Raw genomic sequence first — 25,795 nt, forward strand, 5'->3', positions numbered from 1 at the left:
TGGAAAACATTTAATTTTTTCATTTAAACTCTTTCTGTATTTGGGGCAATAATGCAAGAAGCCGGTGTGATGAGGACAGATGCCACCGGCCGAGGGGAGTGACATCCCCAACCCACTGGGGAGAGCCAGGCTTCGGGGTGGCCCCCGGGGCTTCTGGGAGCAGGGTGCAGACCACGTTCCTGACCCACCGACCCGCCAGGACCGCCAGGCCCCCGAGAGAGGACGTTCCTTGTCAACAAGCCCGGGCCTTCCCGGGGGCCAGTTCCGCTGGCTGAGGGGGCTCCTGGGGCAGGAGGGGCTCTGCGGGGAGCTGGCCCCAGGGCGGCCCTTCCTCCTTGTCGCCCTGACTCCTTTGGCAGGGACGCAGCCTTCCCCTCGGGGTGCCTGGCCTGAGCGTGGGGACGCAGCCCCGGGGACGCTCCTGCTCACCCGGCCCGGCTGCCCTGCCCGGAGGGAGCAGGGCACACGGTGGGTTTCTGTTTTCTGCCCTGAAATCCCATTTCTGGCCCATTTTACAGGGAACCCTGCGAGGTATGAGCTCAGCCTGAGGGCCTGTTACTCAGGAGTCCGGTGGTCTTCACACAGTGAGATACGTCCTCACGGGGGGACCTGGAAGGCTGTGGGTGGCGGGGGTCACACCTCGTCTGGCGCCAGTCACGAGCTTCCTTGTAGTGGAGCCCGCCCCCCCACCAGGCCCTGCCCCGAGCCTCACCCACCCCTGCCCGGGACCCCTGGGCACCCGGCACAGGGAAACCCCCGCAGTCCGACCAGATGACACAGAGGTGCCTTTCAAATGCGACTTTACTTTTTATATCTGCCAATGGATCGGAGTTTGTGGCACGTGTGCTGCTTGAGCCCGGTGCACAGCCGTAACCACTGCAGCGACCACTCAGTCTGCAAGACGTGATCGCAACCTCGGTTGCCGTAAAAACTTACATTTCCATTCATATGTATTTTGTCCTAAAGATGTAAGAAGAGTGATTAATTGAAGAGTTTAAAACAAGCAAAAAAGGGCAGCCCGGGCGGCTCAGCGGTTTAGCGCCTGCCTTGGGTCCAGGGCCTGATCCTGGGGACCTGGGATCGAGTCCTGCATCGGGCTCCCTGCATGGGGCCTGCTTCTCCCTCTGCCTGGGTCTCTGCCTCTCTCTCTCTCTCTGACTCTGTGTCTCATGAATAAATAAATAAAATAAAACAAGCAAAAAAAAAAAAGCTTCCTGTTGGGGGTGGTCGATGAGAGAAGGGCGGACCGCGTGAGCTTCCACAGGGTCGTCATCCTGTCTGGGCTGCGCTTCCTGCGGCCTTGGGCTCTCGGGCCCTCCCTCCGGGCTGTGGTTGTGCTGGTGGCGCCTGTTGGGCTCAGACACGCGCTCTCCTCTCCGAGCTCCTGGTCTGGATCTTTCCTCCTGTGCTCGTGCTTCCCGCCCCTGCCGGCCCGTGGGTGTTATTGGGGTGCTATAGGCACGGTGCTCTCACGTCCGCGCCTGCGGGGCCTGTGGGGCCTGCGACCTGCGGCTGCGCTTGTTTAAAGCGTTGCTTGGTTTTCCCCGTCACCGGAGTCCTGCTGCCCGAGTCTTGGCCGCGTGTTTTCTCCGCAGTTTAACTGAGTGATATTGACGGCCGGTCATTTTGATTGGACGCCCAACCTTCTGAGTTTTATATGGTTGGGGCTGAATTTATTTTTTAAATTCTTTAAATTTTTTTAAAAAAGCTTTTGTTTATTTGTTTTCTGTTTAGGGAGCACAAGCAGGGGAGGGGCAGAGGGAGAGGGAGCCACAGGCCCCAGCGGAGCGTGGAGCTGTGCTCGATCCCCGGCCCCGAGGTCACGGCCTGGGCCGAAACCCAGTTGGAGGCTCAGCCCCCTGAGCCTCCCAGGCGGGCGCCCCTCCTGTAAATGTTTTGGGGTTTGGTGCTGGGCCGCGTGTGAGGGGCGAGGCCGGCCGGGGGGCCCGCACGCAGCAGAGTCCGGCCGCGCCTGAGGCAGGGCCCCCGGGGGCCGGGCCGAGAGCCCCGCAGCGAGGGCGTCACCGTCACCGTCCTCGAGGCTCGCCAGGCCTGGGCTCTGTCGGGAGGCGGTGCCGGGCCCCCCAGGACGCGCTCCCGCCGGACCCCGGCTTCCTCACCCTGAAGAGCTGGCGTTGGGCGGGCGATCCGGAGGTTCCCTCGTGAGCTGGGGACCCGTGTTCGTCTGTCTCCATCCTGAACGGCGGTGGGTCAGGTGGCGGATCGGGGGCGGGCGCGCGGGGTCCTGCCCTCAGCCGTCGGGGACGCCCCCACCCCGTGACCTCTCGTGACACACCCGGACTCGCGAGCTTCTAGAGACGCGCATCGAGTCGAGCTGAGGCCTCTTTGCCCCCCGCCCCCCGCGGACCCTCCGTCTGTCCTGTGGCCGCCCTGTGGTCAGCGGTGGGACAGGCCCCGCGTGCTTGAGGGTCCGCCGTGGTCCGGGGCTGTCCCGGGGTCCACACTGACGGTGGGTGCGCCCCGGGCTCCTTCACCGCCACCCACCCCCCGCCCAGACCCCAGGGCTGCTCCCCGCTCCCCACCCTCGCCCCTAGCGCCACTTGAGCCTCCAGGTCTCCAGGTGTGGATCAGACTCGCGTCTGCACACGCGGCCGGCACCGCGTGGCCGCTGATCCCCTCTCCGGGGGGTCTTCACATTTCCCGGGAAAAGTGAGTTCTGATGGGGGAGCTGGGTGTCGCGAGGTTACCCCAGGCCCTCACCCGGCCTCCCCCCGGCTCACCCTGGGGGCCCAGCCTGAGAGGGGCTCCCTGAGACGCCTGTCCCGGGCCGAGAGCCCGACAGGGCCTGCTCCCGCGGGCGTTTGTCCCCGTGGGGCTGGACGGGGCCCTCGGGCCCTCCCGCCTCCTCGCCGCCCGTGGACGTGATAAGGGCTGGAAGCATCTGCACCTCCCTTCCTCTCTGTAGATAAAGGGTTTCACCGGGAAAGGACCCGAGTCCCATACCATGGGCTTCAGGAGGTTGAAGCCCCTTCGTGACGCGGGCCACCGGCCGGGTGTGCACGTGGGAGGCTGTCCCGGGTCTGAGCTCCTCCGTCCACATGGTGTGGAGCACGAACCGTGGGCTCTGGGTGGGAAAATCCCGGAGGCCAGCCGGGCGGCTTCCTCGTTAGCGGGTCGGCGGCTCGGAGGTTGTCGGGTGCGGGCAGGGAGCACTTGCTTGGAGAGCGGAGCTCCCCTATTTACTCCGTCCTCGGAGACCCCGCGCAGGTGGGCGGACGGTGTCAGTCTGACCACGTAACGACCTCCCGACGGAGGGTGACACACGTGCTGGCGGCGAATCAGCGTCGGTCTGCGCGCGAGCCTGAGGCGTGACCGTGACCCGCCCGCTTCTCCCGCTCAGCCGGGGTCCCCCAAGAAGGTTCGTGACTGACTGGGGGGGGGCTAGTCAGTCCAGCAAATATTGGGGATGCACAGCGTTGTCCTGGGCGCCCCCCTCCCCGCACCCCTGCAGCACCTGCCGGCTGAGCTCCAAGACACGACAGGGAGCCGGAGGCCTGAGGGGTCTGGGGTTCAAGCAGTGTTGGCTGGGCCCGCCCATGACCTGCGGGGTGGGGGGCTGGTGCAGCACCCTGGGTTGACCTGCTCTGACCCCACCCTCCACCCCCAGCCCCTGGTTCCAGCAGTCGCTGAGTCTTCCAGGCAGGGCCCAGTGCTCAGCCCGGAGCACCCAGCAAAGGCCGCCCTCCCAAGGCCTCGGTCTCCCTCCGGCCACCCCTTCTGTCCCCCAGGGTGACAGGAACGACGGGGCATCCGTGACCTGGACGTGCTCCTCACAGCTGGTGCTTTCCCGGGTGTGGGCACGGAGGGAAAGCTGGGGCGCACAGACGCGGCTGGCTCGGAGCAAGAGACCCGGCGCTTGCTGGTGCCACCTCTGCCGTCCACGTGGTCTGTCCCCTTAACACAGGCCGCCAGACGCTTCCTTCCACCAGACTCTCATCCCCTGAAGGCTTAATGCTGATTCATTAGCACAAATAGGATCTGGGGTCAGGCATGAAAATCCCCTTCCCCTCGGGCAGTAATCCCATCAAGCACGCTCCCAGAGGAGGCCTCCAGAAACCCCGCTGGGTGTGGGCGAGGGGGCCGCCCCGCCCGGTGCCCTCAGAGGGATACGGGGATTTATCTGGTTCCTACTCATCAACATAATAATAAAGTCAACATGTTTATCCTATTTGCCCCCAAATTAGTGTCAGGGAAAGATACTAAGTCTGCATCTGGGGAGATGTCAGGGAGGGCTCAAGACCTCCTGGTGCATTGAAAATTCTCAATGCAAGGTGCTCAGTACCAAGGAGGAGGCAACCCAGCTCCCGGGGATCCGGCTGGGGGCTGGGGGCAGGACCCTGAGTCCGGGCAGGAGCCGACCGGGTCTGTGCTGAGCCTCGCGGGAGCATGTTCCTGATGGAGGAAAGGCGTGGAGGGTGCGGGGTTGGCCGGGGGCAGGCCCTTGTGCCACCATCCAGCCTGGGGGCCGATCCCACGACCCTGAGATCATGACCTGAGCTGAAACTGAGTCAGACCTCAGCCCGCCCCACCTCCCGGGCGCCCCCGCCCCACCCCCCTCAGGAGGTCTCGATGACCAAGGCAGGAACTGGGGAGCTTTTCCTCCAGGTGGGACAAGACTTCTAACTCTCTATGCCTTGCCCCACCTGAACCCGCGCTGCGCACCCCGACCCGCCGCAGGCGCAGTGGAGGCGGCCCGCAGACCGTGGGCACCAGCTCACCTGCCGGGCCAGAGCCACCGGGACCCGTTAAAGCGGCGCTTCTTCCAGGGGCAGCCGCGGGCCTCGCCTGGGGGGGGCAGGAGCCCAGGGGTCTCTCCCGCCGCCCATGAGGACTTGAAGGCAGGAGGGAAGCATTGCAAGCAGGCGGAGGACCCTTTTGTGCCGAGCTGGAAAATCTGCACGACGGTCCCCGGGGCGACCCAAAACGTGTACCCCAAACCGAGAGCCAGGCCTCAGGCCCCGTGCTCGGGGGAATGTGCTCTTCGTCTCCCGGGCAGGTGGCTGTGAGCAGAGGGCCTGGGTGCGGGCATCTCTTCCCAGGCGGGGGCCGCTGAGCTGCGTCTCCACGATCTCTTTCGGCCTCAGTCTCCCTCCTCCTTGGAAGGCAGCTGCCTCCCGCATCCCTCCCCGGGCCGACCGGGAGCCCTCTTCCCGGCCTTCCCCGTGCACGCCCATCGGGGGCTTTGACCCCATTCTGTGTCCCGAGGCCTCAGGGACTGAGCCAGGAGGGAGGCCAGAGGCCGTGGGGACTCAGTTGGAGGGCGCCTCCCTACAGGTGCGTCCAGGCCCACGCTCTGAAAGCCGCACCTTGACCTGATACCCCAGGTGGCGGAGGCACCTTCCCGGCCTGTCAGCTGGGGTGGGGCAGGGCACAGACCCCTCTGTGGCTCGGGTCCCTGTCCTGGTGTCTAAGGTGCAAGAAGGAAGCCTTGGGGGCTAGGGACAGCCTTGTCCCCCCGTTCGTGCGGGAACGGAGGCACAGGGTTCCTGGGTCGGAAGTGTGGAGCACGACCCGAGCCCGCCTCCTGCTGTGGAACAGGCCCACACTGTCTACACGGTCGGCTGGTGGGCCTGCTTCGCACACCCGGGGCGGGGACGTGGGGAAGGCAATGCAGCCTCCGGCCTGGGGGGCAGCGGGAGTCCCCCCGTGGTGCTGGGCGATGCTGCCCCCGGCAGGGTGCCCGCGAGCCGGGTGGGGAGGGTGCGTGTTCGCCTCTTACGTTGGCTCAGGGTGAAGGTACGCGTCCTCCAGGGGGACGATCTCGGGTCCCGGGAAGGGTCTGGAGGTCCCGGCCTCCACTCCACCGCCCCAGAGGCTGTTGGCTCACACCCACCACCACCTCCAGGGCCACACACCCACGTGTGAAATTCAGCCTCTGCGGTCTGGGACTGGGGGCACTGCGTGCAGTCCCCACGGCATCCTCAGGGCAGGAGACCCCAGCCGTGCCCCCGGCCCCGGCCGCACACAGCCCACCCAGGGTGGGAGGCCAACCTGCTCACCAGGTGTGCTTTCCCTCCAGGTGAGCAAGAAGATGTAGCGGAGCTGCCGCGAGGCGCTACCTGCCCCAGGTTGCTGTGGACAGCCGAGCCCAGACGAGCGGCCCACCCCGGGCACCCCTTGGGCCACCCTCACCATGTCCAAGAAGGGCATGGGCGGCCGAGGCAAGGGGGACAAGGCGGAGGTCCTCGCGGCTCTGCAGGCCGCCAACGAGGAGCTGCGGGCCAAGCTCACTGACATCCAGATCGAGCTGCAGCAGGAGAAAAGCAAGGTGGGCCCCCCCCAGGCCCCCTGTCCCCTCCCCTGCCCCCACTCCTGCCCCTCCCTGCGTCCCACACCTGCCCCTCCCCGCATCCCACCCCCTACCCCCCACCGTCCCACAGCTTCCTGGGCCCCAGCGTCTGCCCAGGACAGGGCATTGTGGGGTCATTGCCCAGCTGGTCCCGGGGTGGCCAGGGGCTCTAGGGCAGCTGCGGGGACAGGCAGCTCTGGGAAGAGGGCATGCACGGGTGGTGACCGCCCTGCTCCAGTGCCTGGGCCAGAGGGACCTCGGCAGGTGGTACCTCCCGGGGAAGTGTCCCTCCTGCTGACGGACATACCCGCCTGCATGGCCCCTCTGCATGGAGGAAACAGGCTGGCCTAGGGCCTCCAGGGGGTGTCAGGAGCCCCCGGGGCGCAGCCGGGTGCAGCCCGGGTGAAGGTACAAACCTAGGAGTCCGCCTCATGCTCCTAGAGGTCGTCCCACCCGCGGCTGCAGGCCGGGCCTCACAGTGCTCGAGGGTCAGCACCGGCGTAAGGACAACGGGCCCCTGGTCCCACTGGGTGAGCGTGCGGTCCGACCAGCGCTCCCAAGTGCGGACGTGAGACTGTGGTGCTGGTCCCGCCTGCAGGCCCTGCCCGTGCCCCCGCGGCCTACACCTCCATGGCGCTTTTAGGAAAGCCCACCCGTCCCGCAGCTCGGGGGCGGGGGTGCGGGGAGCGTGCGGGCTCCCGTGGTCAGCCCCCGAGGTACACGGGCTCCAGCTCCTGCCCCTCGCTGCCGGCCAGGGCCCTGGGGCTGCCTGCTGAGGGCCTCCAGCCCCAGCCCTGTTGTTATTCATGTTTTGGAAATATGTACCCCTTGGTACAAAATTCAGAAGGAACGAAGGAAAGGCCCTGGTCCCCCCTCTGGAGGGTTTGTGTTCTGGGTCCTCAGTGCACCTGCCAGGGCACAGATGACAGCGGGCCACACGCCGCGGCCTCTGGCCTCCCTTCGGGACCGCACGCCGACTCCTGGGGGCTCCGCGTGCAGCACGTGCCCAGGGTCCGGCCTCTGCCCGCGGCATCCCGGCTGTTGCCAGGGTTCGGCCGACACCGCAGCCCTGCGGTGAGCACCCTTGTCTGCACTTGAGGCCGCCAGCAGGGAGGCTCGCAGAATCCGCTCCTGCGGGTGTGCGTGCGTGTGCAGGGATCACACCCATGCCCCCCGGAGCACACGCTCCACACACATCAGTTGCCCTGGCTTGGGAGAGGCCTGAAATCCTGTCTCCACAGCGGGGAGGCCTCTGAGGCTGCGGCTTCCAGACCTGCCGCACGTCAGCCTCCTGTGACTCTTGTTAGAGAGGCCGTCAGCCTCACCCGGACCTGGGGCGCCCGCCCTTTGGGCCTCACAGCTCGGCCGGTCCTCACGGTCCTGCCTGCTGCCCCTGCGCCTCGGGGCCGAGCTGCAGTGTCGGGTGCAGGGAGCAGCGCCCCACGGCCCCACCAAGGGGTGCCCGTTGCGGGCAGTGCTGCACTTCCTACGGGGGCTCCAGCCTGCACTCAGCTCTGGGTGCTGCTCAGCGTCCCTCGCAGGCCGGCGGGGCTCCGGGGCTCGTTTGTTGGCTCTTTTATTTTTAGGATTTATTTATTTTAGAGGGCGCTTGGGGGGGGGGAGCAGAGGGAGACGAGAGAACAGCCGACCTCCCACTGAGCGCGGGGCCTGTTGCAGGCTCCATCCCAGGACCCTGAACCCCAAAGTCAGCCCCTTAACCGGCGAGCCACCCAGGCCCCCAGGTTCACCCGTGCGTCCTGCATCTGCCCGGGCACCGAGCTGGGAGCAGGACGTCCCGGGGGCTGGACCGGCGCTCAGGCCTCTTCCCAGGTCCCGCCTACGCTCTCCTGTCACCCCCAGCAGCCAGTTTGGCAAATAAAACTCACGTGGGATCCTGAGAAGGCGTCTCCTGCCGATGCCCCGGCCCCTGGAGTCGAGGCCCCGGGAAGCCCGCGGTCCATGCACTCGGCCTGGCGCAGCGACCCTCGGAAATGCCGCCAGCGTTGGCCACGACGTGTGTGCCCTGGTCATGGGGGGGCGGCGCGAATTCAGTCATCACGACTGTCAGCAGCTTGGTCCTTATCGGAGACCTCTACCCCCACCCCCCGCAGTGCGTGTCCCTGCTGTGGCCTCGGGACGGATCCGCATAACTGACCCAGACCACGGGGTTGGGGGATGCCGTGGAAGCGGCCAAGGAGCGGAGGGCCTGTCCCGACCTCACGGCAGAGGCAGGAGACAGCGGGGGCACCAGCAGGACCTTGTCCCCGCCGAGAGCCAGGCAGGCTGTGAGGTGCTCCCCCCCCCCCACCCCCGGCGCCCGGCGCCCACCTTCCTCGGGAATTCCCAGCAGAATCCTGGACCCGCAGCCAGGCTGCACCCCCCACCCCCCGCCAAGAGCAGGTGCCTGCGAAGCGTGGAAAGGTGCCAGGAACGTAGCTGCGAGCCCAGCACCTCGGATTTCGGCCCGATGGTTCCTTTATCACCGAGGGACACTTAAGTGAATGGAGACTTGACAGCAAGGAATGACATGATTTAAATAAAAACCGGCCCGTCCCACTGCGGACCCTCTGTCGGGAGACTGAAGCGGAGCCATCTCTGGTGAAGAACCTTCTGGAAGGAGGGAGCCGGCTCTGCAGGGAGGCCTCTGGGGAGCTGCGTGGAGATGAACTCAGTGGGGCCGGGTGCTGGGAGCACGGACACAGACACTGAGGTGGACACGAGCTCCCACCAGGACGCGAGGCTCCGGCTCCCGTCTGGGCACAGAGCCGCCCCTGCTGCCCCTGCTCTCAGGGTCCCACCCGCAGCCGGGCCCCAGTTCGTGAGCACCCGGGGGCCAGCAGGAGGAATGGAAACGCCAGCCTCATGCCTACTGTCAGGAAGCGGCTCCAGCCCACAGGATGCCACTCGGGAAGCGCCAGGCGCCTGCGTGACCCCCAGACCTCGTCCCCGTGGAGGACACACCAAGGAACAGGAAGCAGGTGGCAGGGCACATAGAGCCACGTGACCGCCGCACTGGCCGTGGTGCCATCAGTCCACGCGGCAATCAGGAAGGGCCTCTCAGAAGAAGTGGCCCTGGACGGAGACCCTGACGCCTGGAAGGGCTGGCAAAGGCGGGTCCCTGTAAGGGCACGCGTGATGCAGCGGCAGGAAAGGCGGCCCGAGACCAGGCCACCGAGGGCCGTGCGAGTGGGGCCGGGAGGGGGCCAGGATGCCGGGTGGGCAGGGGCTGCAGGCAGGGCCCGGGGGCAGGGTTGGCATCGGTGTCGCCCACGAAGGTGTGGGGTGGGTCACGGGGCTCACCCCAGACCTCCCGCAGGTAGTAGTCTTCTGTCCTGCGAGTCCCAGCACCATGGGCGAGGGGCTCCCGGGGAAGCTGTGGGCCTGTCCTCGCCCAGCAAGATGCAGACGTAAACCTCACGCACGTAGAGCCTCCAGCCGTCGTAGACAGAAGCGAGGCAGGAAGGGACCCCCGCTGAGCAGAATAGCAAGCCGGGAAGGACTGCCAGTGCCTGAAGGAACAGGGGCGACGATGGAGCGTTCCGGAAACCGGCCCAGCCCAGGGAGAGGCCACAGCAGCTCACGGGAGCAGCGGGGTGTGTGGGGTGCGGTCCGCTACCGCGTGCGTCCGTCGGGCTGCTGGTGGCTGGGTGAGCGCCCGGGCCTCTGCGGACAAGGTGGGCGAGCGCACCTGCCCTGCTGCCGGCTTCGCCCAAGACCTCGACCGTCTCTAAGGATGACCCCGAATTACTTCCTGGAAATACGACCGGAGAGAAAAAGCTCCCTCCCAGCAGAAAACGAGCATGACCCGAGGTGCCCGCAAGCCGGGGGGCCGGGTCCCAGCGGCGCCATTGGCCCATTTGTGTTAAAATTCCATAAACCTCTGAGCAAACGTGTTTGAGAGCCGTAAGGTTTTGTGGCGTCATAAAGGGTTATGGCTGCTTCGGTCCACGGACGGGTGTGGGCCCGAGTGCGGAAGGCCCTGGCCTGAGCGCAGGCCCCCGCGGGGCCCGGGGCTACGCTGCCTGGCGTATTTCACACGGGCCTTTGCTCGGCAGTTCATTTATTTATTTTTAAAGATTTTATTAATTTATTTGACAGCGTGAGCAGTGGGAGGAAGGGCAGGGGGAGAAGCAGGCTCCCCCTTGGAGCAGGGAGCCCGATGCAGGACTCGATCCCAGGACCCCGGGATCATGACCTGAGCCAAAGGCAGACGCCTCTCCCATGGAGCCCCCGGGCACCCCATTTCTCTGCAATTTTAACCAGTAACACGATCTCAACCCCTAACGCACACCTTGGGTCTCAGGCCTACGTTCCTCGGCATGAGCTGCTAAGACTGCAGGTGCCTCCGCGTCCTGCTCCGGAGGAGACGGTCTCCTGGCGCCCTGGCCCGGCACCTGTGTGTCTGCAGCTCCAGCCTGTCATCCCTCTTAGGGACCTCCCGTCAGGACTGCGGACGGCGGCCACCCCGTCCTGGGAGCGCCTGCCCGCCGCCGGGCCTGTGCCGGTCACGGGCAGGGGCCGTCCTCGGGGGCCGAGGTCTGGCGGTCGTGCCCATCACCGTGGGCCCTGTGTGTCCACAGCGGGTCCGGGCCACGTGGATGGCCGGCTGGGGGCGGGGGTCCTGCCGGTGTCCACGTCGTCCCCAGCTCCACGGTGCCTGCGAGGACTGGGGGCCACGCTGAACGTAGGGTTTCCTTCTGAACAAACCCCGAGGATGGCGAGGCCGCCGGAGCCGCCTGTGCTGTGGCCTGGTCGGCCTTGTCGGGCGAAGCGGAGGGAGAAGGAGGAGACTCCCCGGAATTCCTCGCGGGAAGATCAAGCGCTCAGAGAGCGGGCTGGGGCCCCCACGGCCGCGGGAGGCGCCTCACAGACAACCGCTGGGAAAGGAAGAGGGAAACTGGGGAGTCCTCACTAGGGGGGCCGTGAGTGCCGCGGCCCCTGTATGCCCCCGATGGCATGTCTCCTGCAGGTAAAGGAGTAGTTAGGGGATGTTCCCGTCCTGTCCCTCGGTTTCCTTGACAACCAGATCCTCCGTGGGAGGGGACGGGGGCGCAGAAGCTACGCAGGGAAACTTGAACAGGAGCCCTGGTTTTGGGTCGGAAACACACTGGAAATTGGAAACGTCCACGGGAACCTAGAGGCATGTCCTCTCACACGCGGGGGGCAGATGCCGTGTCTCGTCCACGGGGAGGACCAGCTGGGACCCGGCATAGCCCTGGGCCCGCTGTGACCCTGAAATACTGCTTCCCATCGAAAGACGTCAGGGCGCCTGGGGAGCAGTCGGGGCAGGAGGTGAGTGGACGGGCCGGTGAGGCCCGACCTGCCGGAGAGCAAGATAACCAGGCTCACGGCGCGCCGAAGGCCCCAGCCCCCTCGCTGGCCGCAGATGGACGCTCTGAGCCTCCGTGAGGATGACACCAGCGGGCACTAAACCCGCCACTCTGCTTAAACCCACACGTTCCTAATGAAACCAGTAACTGGGCTCCTGCCGGGCCGCCTGGGAGCCCGCTGGTCCCTTGAAAACTGGGTGAATGGAGGCGATGAAGAGGGACACCTGCCTGCCCTGCCCCCCCCAGCAACCCGACGACCCCTGGTGCCGATGGAAGACCCACCCCGGATGCAGGAACCGCTCAGCCCTGCGATGTCCTGAAAGGCAAAGCCGCGGCCCCGCTGGTCAAGAGCCCGGCCCGCTGAGCCGCCAGCAGCGTGTGGCCACGTCAGCCAGACTTTCACGAGGTCCCCGGAGGCCGCATCCGTGGGGAGGCAGCTGGGGTCTCAGGGGGAATATTCCTAACTGCTTGTTACAAAGCTGCCGTGTGCTCTTGAAGCAGGGCTGAGGGGCACGGGGCAGTGGGGCCCCGCATGCGGCCCCCTCACATCCTCCACTGCTGTCAGCCCGTCTGGGGACAGGAGCCTGAGTCGCTCCCATGGCCGCTGTGAGGCTTTCCGCCCGCCGCCTCCCCACCACCTGCGAGCTCGGGGCCACAGGCCAGGCCCCATTCCCGCATCCCCTGCGCGGGGAGCCTCGCGGTTCAGCCCACGCCAAATGGGGAGGATGGCCCCGCTGTGCGTGCCTCCCGGGGATGCTTGCTCAGATGGGGCGGACACTACAGGCCCGGAGACAGGGATGAATAAGGCACCTGGGGGGGTGTTGCTGTGAGGAAGGGGCACGACATGGCGGGGTCAGCGTGTGGAGCAGGACGGTCTGTGGGCACTCGGGCAGGGGGTGGGCAGCGGGCCTGCCTGGGGTCAGGGGTCCAAGCGATCACCCTGGGGAAAGGACCCCAGAGCTGCTAGCTGGGGTGCCAGCGGCCCTGGCAGGGAGGGTCGACACTTCCCCAGATGCACAGCGGGTGTGGTCCATGGCGGTGACGCCCCTGGCTCGGCCTTTACTCTGAATGCGCCGGGTGCAGAGAGGAGGGCTGGGCAGGGCTTGACCCGCACAGACTTCCTCCCGTGGAGAGTGGGTGGCGGCAGGTGAGTCGAGGTGGGGCTGCCCGCAGTGGGGAGCAGCGGGGCCCAGCTCCGGAACTGGGTGTGAGGGTGGGATGGGGGGTGCATGAGGGGAGGATGGGATTGGGGATGGTGACCCCACACGAGGTGCCGTGGGCGGTGACGGGGAGCCCAGAGGCCGGCGGGAGGCGAAGCGCCACCTGGAGTGCTGGACCGGGGGCAGGTGAGCCACGCTCTCACCCCGTATTAGGTTCTGAGCACCGACTCGGTGCCACGTGCAAGTGCTGGGGTCATTCCACCGAGGTGGAAGTTCCAGATGAAAACAAGAGATTCAGACCAAAATCTGAGTGTTTCCAAACATCTAGACGTTACATGTCACCTAGGGAGCGAGTGCCTAGAGTGGCCTCCCCATGGCCCAGAACGTCACAGAAGGTGAGTGCGACAGCCTGTCATCCGTGCCCGAGGCACCCGCACCTTCTTCCCGGTGATTCGTTGGCGAGGCGGCCGGCGGGCGTTCCCGGCACGGTGGGTCCTGGTCGGGGGCGAGGCGCAGGGCAGATCTGCGTGGACCCCATGTCTGCGATCTCACCTCCCAGGCCCGCGGGGCCTCCAGCCGCCAGCGCCCCGAGGACGCCTAGGCGCGCAGGTCCGAGCTCTCCACCCGCAGGGCTTGACTCAGTTTCCAGAAGGAGCCGCTCTCGGGGGAGGACGGCCCGCCTCGCAGAAGGAGCCCCGAGCTTGCCCACGCGGTCCCTCGGCGTCAGCAGGCCGAGGCGGCCCACCACCGACGGGCTGGCTCTTGTCTTCCAGGTGAGCCGGGTGGAGAGGGAGAAGAACCAGGAGCTGAGGCAGGTGCGGGAGCACGAGCAGCACAAGAACGCCGTCCTGCTCACCGAGCTCAAGACGAAGCTGCACGAGGAGAAGATGAAGGAGCTGCAGGCCGTGCGCGAGGCGCTGCTGCGGCAACACGAGGCCGAGCTGCTGAGGGTCATTAAGATCAAGGACAACGAGAACCAGCGGCTGCAGGCGCTGCTGCACGCCCTGCGCGACGGCGCCCCCGACAAGGCCAAGATCGTGCTGCTGTCCGAGGCCAAGGAGGAGGCCAAGAAGGGGTTCGAGGCGGAGAAGATCAAAATGCAGCAGGAGATCTCGGAGCTCAAGGGGGCCAAGAAGCAGGTGGAGGAGGCGCTGACCATCGCGGTGCAGGCCGACAAGATCAAGGCCGCGGAGATCCGGAGCGTGTATCACCTCCACCAGGAGGAGATCTCCCGCATCAAGAAGGAGTGCGAGCGGGAGATCCGCAGGCTGGTACGTGCTGGGGGGGCGCGGGGTGCGGGGTGGGGGTGCATGGGAGGGAGACCTGCAGGCTGGGATGTGCTCGGGGGGCTCCTGGGAGGGGCACTGGGGGTGGGGGCGCTGGGGGCAGGGGGACATGGGGAGTGCGAGCAGGAGATCCACGGGCTGGGATGTGCTCCAGGCCGAGGGGTGCACAGGAGGGCGCTGGGGGCGGGGACGTGGGGCGTGGGAGCTCCCAGGCGCAGCAAGGTGAGCCCAGGAGGCCCACGGGGGAAGGTCGGGGCCCTGAGGCCATCCTGATGTGGGGGCCACGTGGGAAGGCGCCCTCTCCGCCTGGACCGCAGGGAGTTGCCATCCTGTCAGGACAGGAATGGCCCCAGTGCCGCAGCTTCATCTGGGGCGTCAGGGTGGCTCAGGTCACCCGCTGCCGGTGGCTGTCACCGCAGAGTCAATGTCCTCAGAGACCCGGAGCTAAGCCGTTGAAGAGAACATTCCGGGTGTGTGGGGGGCCGTGCCTGGTTCTCCCCGTCCCTGGGAGCCTGGACCCCTCGGTAGTTTGAGGCAATGGAGCTCTACCTTAGAGCCCCGTGTCCCCAGTCACGGCGTCACCAGGACCTCACTGGCGTTGCTGGTCATGCTCGGGGGCCCTGGGATCCCCTTAATGGGATGCAGCGATCTCCCCACCAGCACGGCAGTGCCCCAAGTTGGAAGCAGGCCCCTGTAGGTGCGGTGGGAGCCCCACAGGACCGGACGAAGCTTTTTCTGCCCCACAACGGGCGCCTGTGTCGTGCACCTGCAGGCCTGCCCCCCTGCACAAATGGGCGATCCAGGTGGAAGCTGTAGGGTCGTGGTCTCCTGCGTGGACACTGCTGCGTGCAGAGCCCTGTGGTTTAGAAGGACCCCCTGGCAACACCGTCACTGACCTTGGAGTGACTCCCCACCTTTACAGGATCCAATCCTGCCCCCGCGTGGAAGCCCCTTTCCTTGAATTTCCTCTGTGGGCGGGTCGCCTCCCTTGGCCGCAGGACAGGACACCTCCGCTGGTTCTTGGGGGGGGAGGTCTGCCTTTTGGTCCAAACCAGCTGCTCAAAGAGCTCATTTTGGTGGGATCTTTGCATAGAGACGCTCATCTTCTGGTTTCCTGGTGAAGGAATAGCGATGTTTCCGGAGCGTCTGCGTGTGAGCGTCAACGTTAGGCCCCGGAGCAGAGCTCCTTGGTGATACGACTGTATTTCCCCGGCCCCTTTGTTTTCACTAATTCCGTGTTGTCTCTTCCGGCGTCTCTGTGCACGCGAGTAGTTGGGAATTTAGCCATTAAGGATTTCTTTTATTCTGTTCAGTTCACCACTGGCCCGTGAATTCTGTGATCTGGGCTAAGGAGACGCCTCTCTGTTTCCACGCTGACTTCAGCACATGGCTGGTTTATTAGCTTGTTTGACCCTTAAACAGCAGGGGAAGCACCAAGACATCCCGTCCTGTCCTGTTGTTTATGTTTTAAACAGAGGCGTCTCGTCAACCTGGGGCCGTTCACCGTAGTGAGGGCCCCTGGCCCACCCGACTGAAGAATGGGCGGAGAGGGTCTGTGTTGCCCCCACTGGGGGGTGGGGAGCCCAGATTCGGGGCTGGGAGGCAGCTGGCGGCTGGTGCGGAGGGCTCCTGGCCGCCGTCAGGGGGCTGAGTGCTTCAGGGAGAGGGGGAGGCCGTGGACCCGGTGGCCTGCAGGGGCCTGGGGGGCCCGGGTACTCCTGTCCCCCACTCTGGAGCCGACTTGTCCGGAGACCCCCCTCCTCCAAGCCTTTGTTCAAACCAAGATTAACTAAAAACGTAGCTTTGCCTGCAAAGCTACGGGCAGCGCCTCCGCTGTCTGTCCACGTCCACATGTCCAGCAAGGAGAGGCAGGCTGCAGGACACGAGCATTGGCTCCAGCTCCCTGGGCCGGTGCCCCTCGGAGAGGAGAGGAGGGCAGCGAGAAACTTCTGCTTCTCTAACCCGCAGCCTGCCCGTGGAGGGTGGACGTTGCTCCTCATACCGTCCCACGGATGGGGCTTGGGGAACTCGGGGGACCCCTGCCCTGCCCAACACACGGGAAGGCAGGAGCTACAGATGGCCCCCGTGGGCCTGCCCGCCAACGCCAGGCCCAGCGCTGGACGGGGGGGGCCCGCCGGGCGCCCAGGGACGCCGGGAGGGCTGCGCGGACTCCAGGAAGGAGCCTCGGTTGCTCCAGCTTGAACTGAAGCAGCAGAGCAGAGGCCAGCCGGGCGCGGGGGGTGGGGGTGGTGGGGGGGGGCGCTCCTGCTGCGGCCTGAGCCCTGGGGCTCCTGTCCTCGTCCTCGGCCGGCCCGGCCTGTCCTGCTTCCGTCCTGGCAGGGCTGCTGCCATGGGGACCCTCCCGACGCGGTTCCAAGGGTTGCTCCCTCTGTTTCTATGGTAACCGCAGATCTGTACTCTGCCTGCCTGTGTGATTGTGTTCTGTTCTCCTTGTAGATGGAGGAGATAAAATTTAAAGACAGAGCAGTCTTCGTGCTGGAGAGAGAGTTAGGGGTTCAAGCCGGGCATGCTCAGAGACTGCAGCTCCAAAAAGAGGCTCTAGATGAGCAGCTGTCCCAGGTCAAAGAGGCTGATCGGCACCTGGGCAGCCCCAGACGGGAACTTCCTTATGCAGGCGGTGCAGGAGACGCCTCAGACCACTCGGGAAGCCCTGTAAGCACCTCCCCATGCTTTGCCCGGTGACCCAGAGTCACAGACAGCGCTGCACGCGGCTATGTGGCCCCGCTCGGGCAGCTCCCCAGGGAGTTGAGAGCCTAGGTCCAGAGACCAGAACCGGAACCTCCTGCCCTGGGGATGCCGACCATGTCTGCAGCCCACCAGCCAGACCCCGGACCGCTCGGCTTATCTGGCTTGGCTGGGAGGGCAAGCAGGCTTCTGTCTCCTTCCCCCCTTGCTAACGGGGCACGGCACTGGCCTTCCCTCCATCCACCCTCCCACGGCCCCCCGAGGCCTCGGGCTTCCAGCTGGAGCCCACCTGCAGCTGCCAGGCCCCCAGGGGGCTAAGGTTCCTTGCTTGCTGGTACCGGTTCCTGCCGCGGGCTGGCGGGATGAGGCCGTACGGCCTTCATCTCCGTGCGCACGGGCTCCTGGCTCTCTGCTCGCCACATCCCCACCAGTCGCCCCCACCTGCTTTTTGTGTGACCATGCCACCCTTCTGCTCCTCTTCAGGCTGCCGTGACAGCGTGGGGGCTGCCACCAGCCACAGGGCTGTGACATCCTTCATTCCTCATTGCTGCTCCTCATTCAGAGCCCTCTGGAGTGGTTCTGGGTAATCTGGGGTGGGGGGACTCTAAATTCCATGAACCCTCAACGCAGGTCCTGTGGGGCCCGCTCCCTAGCCTCTCCTGCACCTGCTGAATGAGGAACCCTCCCTCTGTCCTTCCTGGACGTGCATTGTTTGCTTTAAGGACAAAATGTCTGAGCTGAGCCAGCCCGAGGACAGTGACATTTCAAGAATAGAAAATGATTTTTACAATCTTATTATAAATGGCCTAACTGAATTAAATCTTGCTCTGGCGCTCGATAGATTGTGTTAACTCCAGAGAGATTCTGAAACTGGATCAAAATGTTTTCATTGATTTTTGAATGAGTTTCCAGAGGTTTCCAAAGTGACCTTATAGAACCCCAGTGTGAGGGAGCACACTTCTTGGGAAGCCACCTTTTGAAAGTCTTAAGTTGAACATCTTTTCCCGTGCTCACAGGATCACACTAGGGAAACCGCGTCCCCACCTCTGGCATAGGGCAGACCCCTGCCCGACGCTGTACCAGCCGCACCCCGAGGGGGCCTGGAGCACCCACACCTGCGGTGCTTGCATTTGCACGCCCTTGCCTTCCACCTCCACACACTCATGGACATTTCTGCTCCTCTGTTCTGTCCCCATGTGCGGTTTGCTGTGCCCGTGGTGGCCAGCCGGCACTCACCCACCCACCCGCCATGTGCAATCACGGGCGATCATGACACAGAGCTGCTTTGTTTTCCACGGTGTGCTGGGATTTGCAGAGGTTTTTATGCCTGTGTCTACGAACAGTTATTTGCAGTTGATTTTTGTTTTAGGAACAGCAGTTGGATGAAAAGGATGCTCGGCGCTTCCAACTTAAAATTGCAGAGCTGAGTGCGATCATTCGGAAGCTGGAGGACCGAAACGCCTTGCTGTCGGAAGAAAGGAATGAGCTGGTGAGTGGCAACGGGGCAGGGGCACGGGGGATCTGGATCCTATGGGTCTGGGGTCGGGGCGGGAGGGCAGAGGGCGCCCACCTCCAAAATTCCCTCGTGGAAAGGAGTGATGGTGCCAAGGGCAGGGCTTGCCTGCAGGCCTCTCTGCCGTTTCAATAAAACTTGATGAACAAAACCTGGTGGGGGGGCCAGATGTGGGCCACAGGCACGGGTGGGCTAATCCCCGTTCCATATTATTGAGCAAAAAAGTTCCCTCAGTCCTGTGGGTTGTCTGGGATGAGTGAGGCCCTCGCCCCTCGGTGGAGCCATCCCGATCACTCCTGGCAGGCACTGGAATTTCCAGGTGACCTCTGTCTGAGTGGGAGCTTCTCCAAGGGCCTGGCCAGTTCGTGGCGGCTCTTACTGCAAAACAGAGCCTCGGCCCCATACCCCTCCCTTGCTGTAGCCAAAGCTTGTTCTGGTCAGTTTGCGACTCTGTACAGGGACTGTTGGCTCCAGTCACACTTAAAATCATGCCGAGTGATTAATTTGGTCTTTCAGTTAAAGCGCTTAAGGGAAGCTGAGAGCCAGTATAAGCCCTTGCTGGATAAAAACAAACGTCTTACCCGGAAAAATGAAGATCTGTCCCATACTTTACGTCGGATGGAAAACAAGTTAAAATTTGTCACGCAGGAGAACATAGAAATGGTAAGGGGCCCTGACAGGTCCGACCGGCCCGTGGGATGGCTCAGGCTCCCCAGCGATGAGCAACAGCCCCCCTCCCCACTTGTCACCTGCAAGGCTTGATAATAAGGTCCCCATCGGGCCTCTGGTCTCACATACTCTGTGGGGAGAGGAACCAATGCGGAGCCTCCCTGGGAGAGGAGAGCACTGGAAGGAAGAGCACTGGAGGTCGTGGGCACCTGCCTGGGCAGAACCTGGCAGGGAGGTCACTGAGCAGGTCAGCCCCAGGCCTGCGGCCCCACCAACACCAGAGCTCTGGGGGCACCTGTGGACTCCCAGGAAGAGTCTCCACCTGCGTGGAGTGGGAGGGGCTTGCAGACCAGCAGCAGGCCCCAGCTGCGGGAGGGTCCCCTAGTGGGGTGTGGGAAGGTCAGCTGGTGCCCCCGGGCCCCTTCTTAGTTCGGCCACAGTAATTCAGCACGACCGTAGGGGGGGTCACCCCCCTCGCCCCCTCCCGCCGCCCCGTTGCTGCAGAAATGCCTCCTTCCCAGGCTCAGCCCAGTGGAGCCTGTGGGGTGCGCCGGGTCAGGGCGCCAGGTCCGGGGTGCAGGCTCGCCCCGCGCGCCCCCAGGGCCCTGCAGAGGGGTCCCTGCCCCCCGCCCCGGCCCGAGCCACGGGCAGAGAGCCCCTCCCTGCACCCCTGTGACGGGGTCTGGCTGGCTTTGCAGAGACAGAGAGCCGGGATCATCCGGAGACCCAGCTCCTTAAACGACCTGGACCAAAGTCAGGACGAGAGAGAAGTTGACTTCTTGAAACTTCAGATTGTGGAGCAGCAGAACCTCATAGACGAGCTCTCCAAGGTGCCCGCGCCCCCTGGGTGGTGCCCGCGCCCCCTGGGTGGTGCCCTCCTGCCTCCCCTGCCTCCGCGAGCCCCTTGAGCCGGGCTGCAGCCCTCCCGCCCCGGCCCCGCCCCTCCCGCCCCAGGCCCCGCCCATCACCCCGCCCCAGGCCCCGCCCCTCCCACCCCAGGCCCCGCCCTCTGCCCCGCCCCTCCCACCCCAGGCCCCGCCCATCACCCCGCCCTCGGCCCCGCCCTTCCCCTCAATCTCCGCCGGCCACGCCCTCGGCCGCGCGTCCCGCCTTCGGCCCCGCCCCTCCCGTCATGGGCCCCGCCCCTCCCGCCCTGGACTCGGCCCCGCCCCCACCCTGGCCCCTCCCCTTCTTGCCTCAGGCCCCGCCCCTCCAGCCTTTGACTTGCCCATCAGCCCCTCCCCTCAATCTCCGCCGGCCACGCCCTCGGCCACGCCCCTGCTGCCTTTCAGCCACGCCCCCCGCCACTCCCCTCCCATTTCCCTCGGTCCTGCCCGCCCCGCCCGTCGGCCCCGCCCCTCGCCCCTCAGCCCCTCCCCTCCCACCCCCTCAGCCTCTCCCTTTCCTCCTCTCCCCACTCCCCTGCCCCTCCCTTCCCTCCCCTCCCTTCCCTCCCCCCCCCACTGCCACTCCCTCCCCTCCCTTCCTCACTCCTCCGCCCCTCCCTTACCTCCCCTCCCCTTTCCCCGCCCCTCCCTTCCCTCCCCTCCCCACTCCCCTGCCTTTCCCTCCCCTCCCCTTACACGCCCCCCCCTTCCCTCCCCTCCCCACTCCCCTGCCTTTCCCTCTCCTCCCCTTACTCCCCCCCCCCCCCCCCCCCGCCCCTCCCTGCCCTCCCCCCCCACTCCCCGCCCCTCCCTGGGGGCCCCACCAGGATCAGGCCCCAGAGGCCCTCTCTAGACCTGCGTGGTCTCCTCATCACTCTGGCCCTGGGGCATCCAGGGCAGCGATGCCGAGGTGTTGGCTCCCCGGCTCTGGGGACAGGGGTGTCACCTGGGGGCTGAGCACACAGTCCCCCATTGTCAGTGTGGAGGTAGGAATCCGCAGGTGTGGGCAGGGGCCATCCTGGGCCCCCGGAGGCTTCTGGTGGCTGTGGGCGTCTCACACCTGCTCCCACTGTCTCCAAGGAGCCTGCCCTCTGTGTCCCCTTCTCTCCTGAGCACACCTGCCCACCCTACTGCAGGGCCGTCTCACCTCCAGACCCCTCACTCAGTCACATCTGCAAAGACCCTATTCCAAATAAGGTCCACATGCAGGTGCTGGGCATGAGGACCTCTACACTGTCCTGTCCCTGTCCCTATACCCCCTCTACGTGCCCTGTCCCTGTCCCTACACCCCCTCTACATGCCCTGTCCCTGTCCTACACCCTCTCTACACTGGCCTGTCCTTGTCCCTACACCTGCACCAGTTTTGCAAGTAGTCCTGCATCAAATCCTCCTCCAATTACTCTGCTTGGGGGCCTTCTGCCTCTTGTTGGGGTCCACTGGGATCATTTCTGCATGGTCGCCTTGGTCATTCTATGACCTTGGGGGGCAGCAGAAGGGACAACAGCACCTCCTTGCTGGTGTGGCTTATGGCCCAGAAGTGCTGGCCTGGCCTGGCTTCTTGTTGTTTTAGTAAGTTTAATGCCCATCGTGGGGCTTGCACTCAAGACCCTGAGGTCAAGAGCCACGTGCTCCACACGCTGAGCCGCCCAAGCGCCCGGGGCCTGTCTCGTGTGATGATTGAAGTGGCCTCCAGAGTAACAGGAGATCGTACTGCCCAGCACGGGCTGTAGGACGGGGTCTCATCAGCACAGCCCCCCCGACTGGCCCGAGAGTGACCGTCAGTCCCCACATGTCCAAGAATCTATGGGCTGAGTGGGGGGCGGGGGAGGGTGGGAAGAGGAAGAGGCCTTGGTCCGTCGCAGTTGTCCGCCATTGCAGATGCCGAAGGGTGGGCCCGAGCCCAGGACCCTGGGGGCTTCTGCAGGTCTCACGGTGCCTTGACTTGGCAGGTCAGCTTAGGGAGGCAGGACCATGAGGCCGCGTCAGACAGCCCTCGGCAGGCAGTGGGAGGCGGTGGGTGCTCTGGGTGCCCTGGGGAGCAGACTGTGCTCCCAGCTCCCTAACACGCTGTTCTGTCCCTAGACGCTTGAGACGGCCGGCTACGTGAAGAGCGTGCTAGTAAGTGATTCTTCCCTCCGTCCACACCCGTTTCCCGGGCCCCCTGGTGCTGGTGGCTCCTGCTCCTCCACACAGAGGCGCTACCTGCCCAGAGGCTTTGCAGGGGTGACCAGAACGCCTACCCCTGAGCGTCAGCTAGATGCCCCTCGGGGCCTTTGGTGACACCTGCAGGAGGAGCACCCAGCTTTGCTCGTTACTCAGGGACGCGGCCCTCCCTGGGTTTCTACCCGGCTCGCGTGGTCGTGGCTGCTGCGTGGTCAGGGCCATGGAAACGCAGTGGAGCTCCCTGGGGAGAAACGGGTGTGTGGTCTCCCTCCGTGTCTGCAGGGTCCGTCTCCACCTGCGTGGGGACACCGTCCCCAGACACCTGCTCGGACAGTACGGAGCAGGGTGGGCTCCATTGCGCTCGGAGCCCGCTTCTGTGTGCATGGCTCAGCGCCCAGCCCGAGCCACACGCTGTGACAGGCTGGAGCACCCTGAGCGTGGTGGGGCGACAGCCCCCCATGTGGGCCACAGCCCCGCGGCACCACGTGCCCCCTGCACCGTCAGAGCCCACGGCCCTCCGTGAGCGGCGCCGCGGGTCGTGACCATGCAGGCAGCACGCCCACCTAGGAACTGCCCGCGGGGTCCCTTCCCTTCCGACGACCACGCGGGAATATCAGCAGGGCTGCTCGACCACTCAGGAAATCTCGTCCTCCGGTTTTTGCAGGAGCGAGACAAGCTTTTAAGATATCGGAAGCAAAGAAAGAAAATGGCCAAACTCCCCAAGGTAAAGTAGACGAAGTCCACGTACGCGTGCGCAAAGCGTGTGCTTCTAGAAGCCACTTCACGTGACTGAGTTTCTCCCTGGAGGTGAAGAGAGGATAACCTCATTATTTCTAAAAATTGCCACCGTACAGTAACCAGAGCGAGCCCCAAATCAGTACTCTATGGTTTTAGATTTAAAGCTCCTACCTTCTTGCTTTTTTAAATTTCCCAGAGAGCTCAGGATTCCTGACAGCGGGGAGGAGGGTTCGCCTGGGCGGCCTTCCCCTGCCCGCGTGGGGGTGAGACTCCCGTTGCCCTGGGCCGCGGTCCCGGCCTCCGCTGCTCCAGTGTCCGCTGGGCCCCGCCGGCCCTCGGGCAGACCTGCGCCCCGGGAGTCTGAAGCACAATCCTTTCCTTTTATTTTTTTTTAAAGATTTTATTTATTCTTGAGGGGGGGGAGCAGAGACCCAGGCAGAGGGAGAGGCAGGCTCCATGCAGGGAGCCCGACGCAGGACTCGATCCCAGGACCCCGGGGTCACGCCCCGGGCTGAAGGCGGCGCTAAACCGCTGAGCCCCCCGGGCTGCCCCACAATCCTTTTCGACAGTTATAAGCTTTTCACTAGAGAATGTTCAGGAGATGTTCCCGGGGACTCTCTGCTTTATGCAAAATGCGTGTGTTTTCTTGTTTGGGTTTTGAACGCTCGAGGGTGTCCTCAGGCAGGCTGGAGAGGCTCCGGGGCCACCAGTGCCGCTTAGCTGGTCCCGAGAGGCCCGAGGAAGGGGGACGGGCTTTGGGCGCTCTCTCCCCTCAGGGTTACTGCAGCGCATTTAGGGAGCTTCTGGAGGCCCGGAGGGAGCCTGGACGCACCGTCCCGAGGGCACCAGCTGGGGGAGGCCCAGGAGGGCGGGCGCTTCCGTGAGGCGACTGGGGAGACACCAGGCGATGGGACAAAGGCCAGAGCCATCAGGACGGGCCGGTGGCCAAGGGCGGGATGTTGGTTGACGAAGGCGTGGAGCGCTGGCCACAGTCCCCTCCGACTTTGGTGACCGACGACCTGCACGGCTGGACCGTGAAGGGGCCCGTTGGGGTCTCGGCAGAAGGAGGACCCAGGAGGCTCCGGTGACCGTCTGGGCCAGGAGTCAGGGCGAGTGTCAGGGACAGCGGCAGGAGGGACTTGGACGGAGTGGAGGTGGACGTGGGGCGAGGAGGGGACGCGGGTCCACGTCTGGGCTGACTCGGTTCCTTTCGGTCAGAAGCCGGTGGTGGTGGAGACCTTCTTCGGATATGACGAAGAGGCCTCCCTGGAATCCGACGGCTCTTCCATCTCTTACCAAACGGACAGGACGGACCAGACCCCGTGTACCCCTGACGACGACCTGGAGGAGGTAGCTTCCCCCCGGGCTTCTGGCCGGGCAGGGCCGGGGGCAGGGCGGGGACCCCGGGGCGTGGGGGTGGGCTGGCTGGCCTCCCTGCTGCGCCCCGGGCCTGGGATCCCACACGTGACAAGGGCTCCCCGTTGCTGGCTGCCCGTGCGTCCGTCCCTTTGCATGCGCTCAGCCCTCACCCCGCTGCCGAGCCCGTGCCCGTCCTACGGTGGTACGGGGCCTCCCTGCCCCTCCAGGGGCTGAACCACGCCGTGTGGGGAGCTCGGCACCAACGCCAGGGGCCCCGCCGAGGTGGACGTCAGGGCCACCAAACAGTGCGGAGCAGCGTTGCCTCTGACGAAAGCACAACCAGCCTGTCCTGCCCACCGGTCCTTCTTCCAGAAGGAACCACCCCAAATGCAGGCGGCCGTCGGAGCCCCACATGTGGGGGGAGGCCTGTGCTTGGCTGGGTCTGACCGGCTCGGCCTCTGGGGCCAAAGGTCAAGGAGTGGCCGGCAGTCCACGGCCGGGACAGGCCCAGAGGCGCTGGAGGGTGGGGCCTCCCCTGGCAGATGCGGGCGGGTGGCCCCGTGGCCATGCACCTGCTTGGAGACCAGATGTTGTGGCGCAGCTGCTCCAGTGGCCTCGGGGCGCGGGGGGAGCTGGGGCCAGGCTAGGGTTCCATGTCAGAGCTAGGCCTAGGTCTTGGAGCAGCACGCACGTCGGGGTGCGGGGGGGCCCCGGGAAGGCAGCTGCCCCCCCCCCCTCCGTCCCCCTGGGGCAGCAGGTGTCCTCGTAGCCGGAGGAGGCATTTGGGCCTCACGGCAGGAAGGGAGCCTGCAGTGCGAGGTGGGGCGGGGGACACGCACTCGCAGGCCCAGGGCTCACCTGACACCCCCCCCGCCGAGCCCCCGGCCTGGCTGCCGGCCGTGCGGCTCACCCTGGCCTCCGTGTAGCCAGCGGGCCTTTCAGCTGGGGGCTTGGGGCTCACCTCCGGGGCCGCAGGTGACGCCGCGTCTCTCTGCACCTGCCCAGGGCGTGGCCAAGGAGGAGACGGAGCTGAGGTTCCGGCAGCTGACCATGGAGTACCAGGCTCTGCAGCGGGCCTACGCCTTGCTGCAGGAGCAGGTCGGAGGGACGCTGGACGCCGAGCGAGAAGTTAAGGTCTAAGTGACTTCCACTCCACGACGTTCCGGCTCCCGCTGGGCTCCTCCCCGCTTGACCCCCGGCCTTGGCAGGGACACTTGCATCGCTTCACCTTCCGGGCCGAGCCCTCTCTCCCACGGTTATTGTCGGGGCTGCTGCTGCTCGCTGAGGCAGTTAGAACCAGTGGTCGGGAAGCAGCGCTGGCGGTCGGCCCGGCGGGGGTGGGACCTGCCAGGACGGTCCCGGGTCGGGTGTGAGTGGCGGGTCCCCCCCCCACAGCCGTGTGCGTCCCCTCCGGGGACTGGCTGGTGGACAAGGTGAAGCCTGCCCCCTTGCAGGCCTGCCAGTGGGGCCCCGGGGCAGCTCTCGCGTAGTCGAGGCGCGGACATGGAGAAGGGCCAGCACGGCAGCTCGGTTCTTGAAATTCGCTGAGATTATTCATTCATCTAATAAATTCCGAGCTCGGGTGCTGTCCCCACCTTGACCCTGAGCCTCACCAGGCGGGCCCTGCTGGGAGCAGGTACGTGTCCCCCTCCTGCCCCTGCTTCCCTGGACCCT

At 65.4% G+C, this 25,795-nt stretch overlaps 1 protein-coding gene across 26 annotated transcripts in view; it reads left to right on the top strand.

Annotated features, from left to right (window-relative positions):
- Window positions 1-25,795, top strand: part of JAKMIP3 (Janus kinase and microtubule interacting protein 3) — a 97,062-nt gene that overhangs the window by 39,024 nt on the left and 32,243 nt on the right. For 9 of the 26 annotated variants that reach the window (XM_025467678.3, XM_035707951.1, XM_025467684.3 and 6 more), the window contains exons 2-11: window positions 6,041-6,289; window positions 13,574-14,071; window positions 16,544-16,759; window positions 18,162-18,281; window positions 18,822-18,968; window positions 19,673-19,804; window positions 21,944-21,979; window positions 22,689-22,748; window positions 23,981-24,112; window positions 25,127-25,255. In XM_025467678.3, coding sequence (XP_025323463.1) covers window positions 6,155-6,289; window positions 13,574-14,071; window positions 16,544-16,759; window positions 18,162-18,281; window positions 18,822-18,968; window positions 19,673-19,804; window positions 21,944-21,979; window positions 22,689-22,748; window positions 23,981-24,112; window positions 25,127-25,255 — 1,605 coding nt within the window. In that variant the 5' untranslated portion in view covers window positions 6,041-6,154. The remainder of the gene's footprint in view (window positions 1-6,040; window positions 6,290-13,573; window positions 14,072-16,543; window positions 16,760-18,161; window positions 18,282-18,821; window positions 18,969-19,672; window positions 19,805-21,943; window positions 21,980-22,688; window positions 22,749-23,980; window positions 24,113-25,126; window positions 25,256-25,795) is intronic. The other 17 variants (XM_049103157.1, XM_049103159.1, XM_025467691.3 and 14 more) reach the window with 7 other exon arrangements.

The sequence above is a fragment of the Canis lupus genome, chromosome 28 (assembly GCF_003254725.2).
Source record: "Canis lupus dingo isolate Sandy chromosome 28, ASM325472v2, whole genome shotgun sequence".
Taxonomy (NCBI): domain Eukaryota; kingdom Metazoa; phylum Chordata; class Mammalia; order Carnivora; family Canidae; genus Canis; species Canis lupus.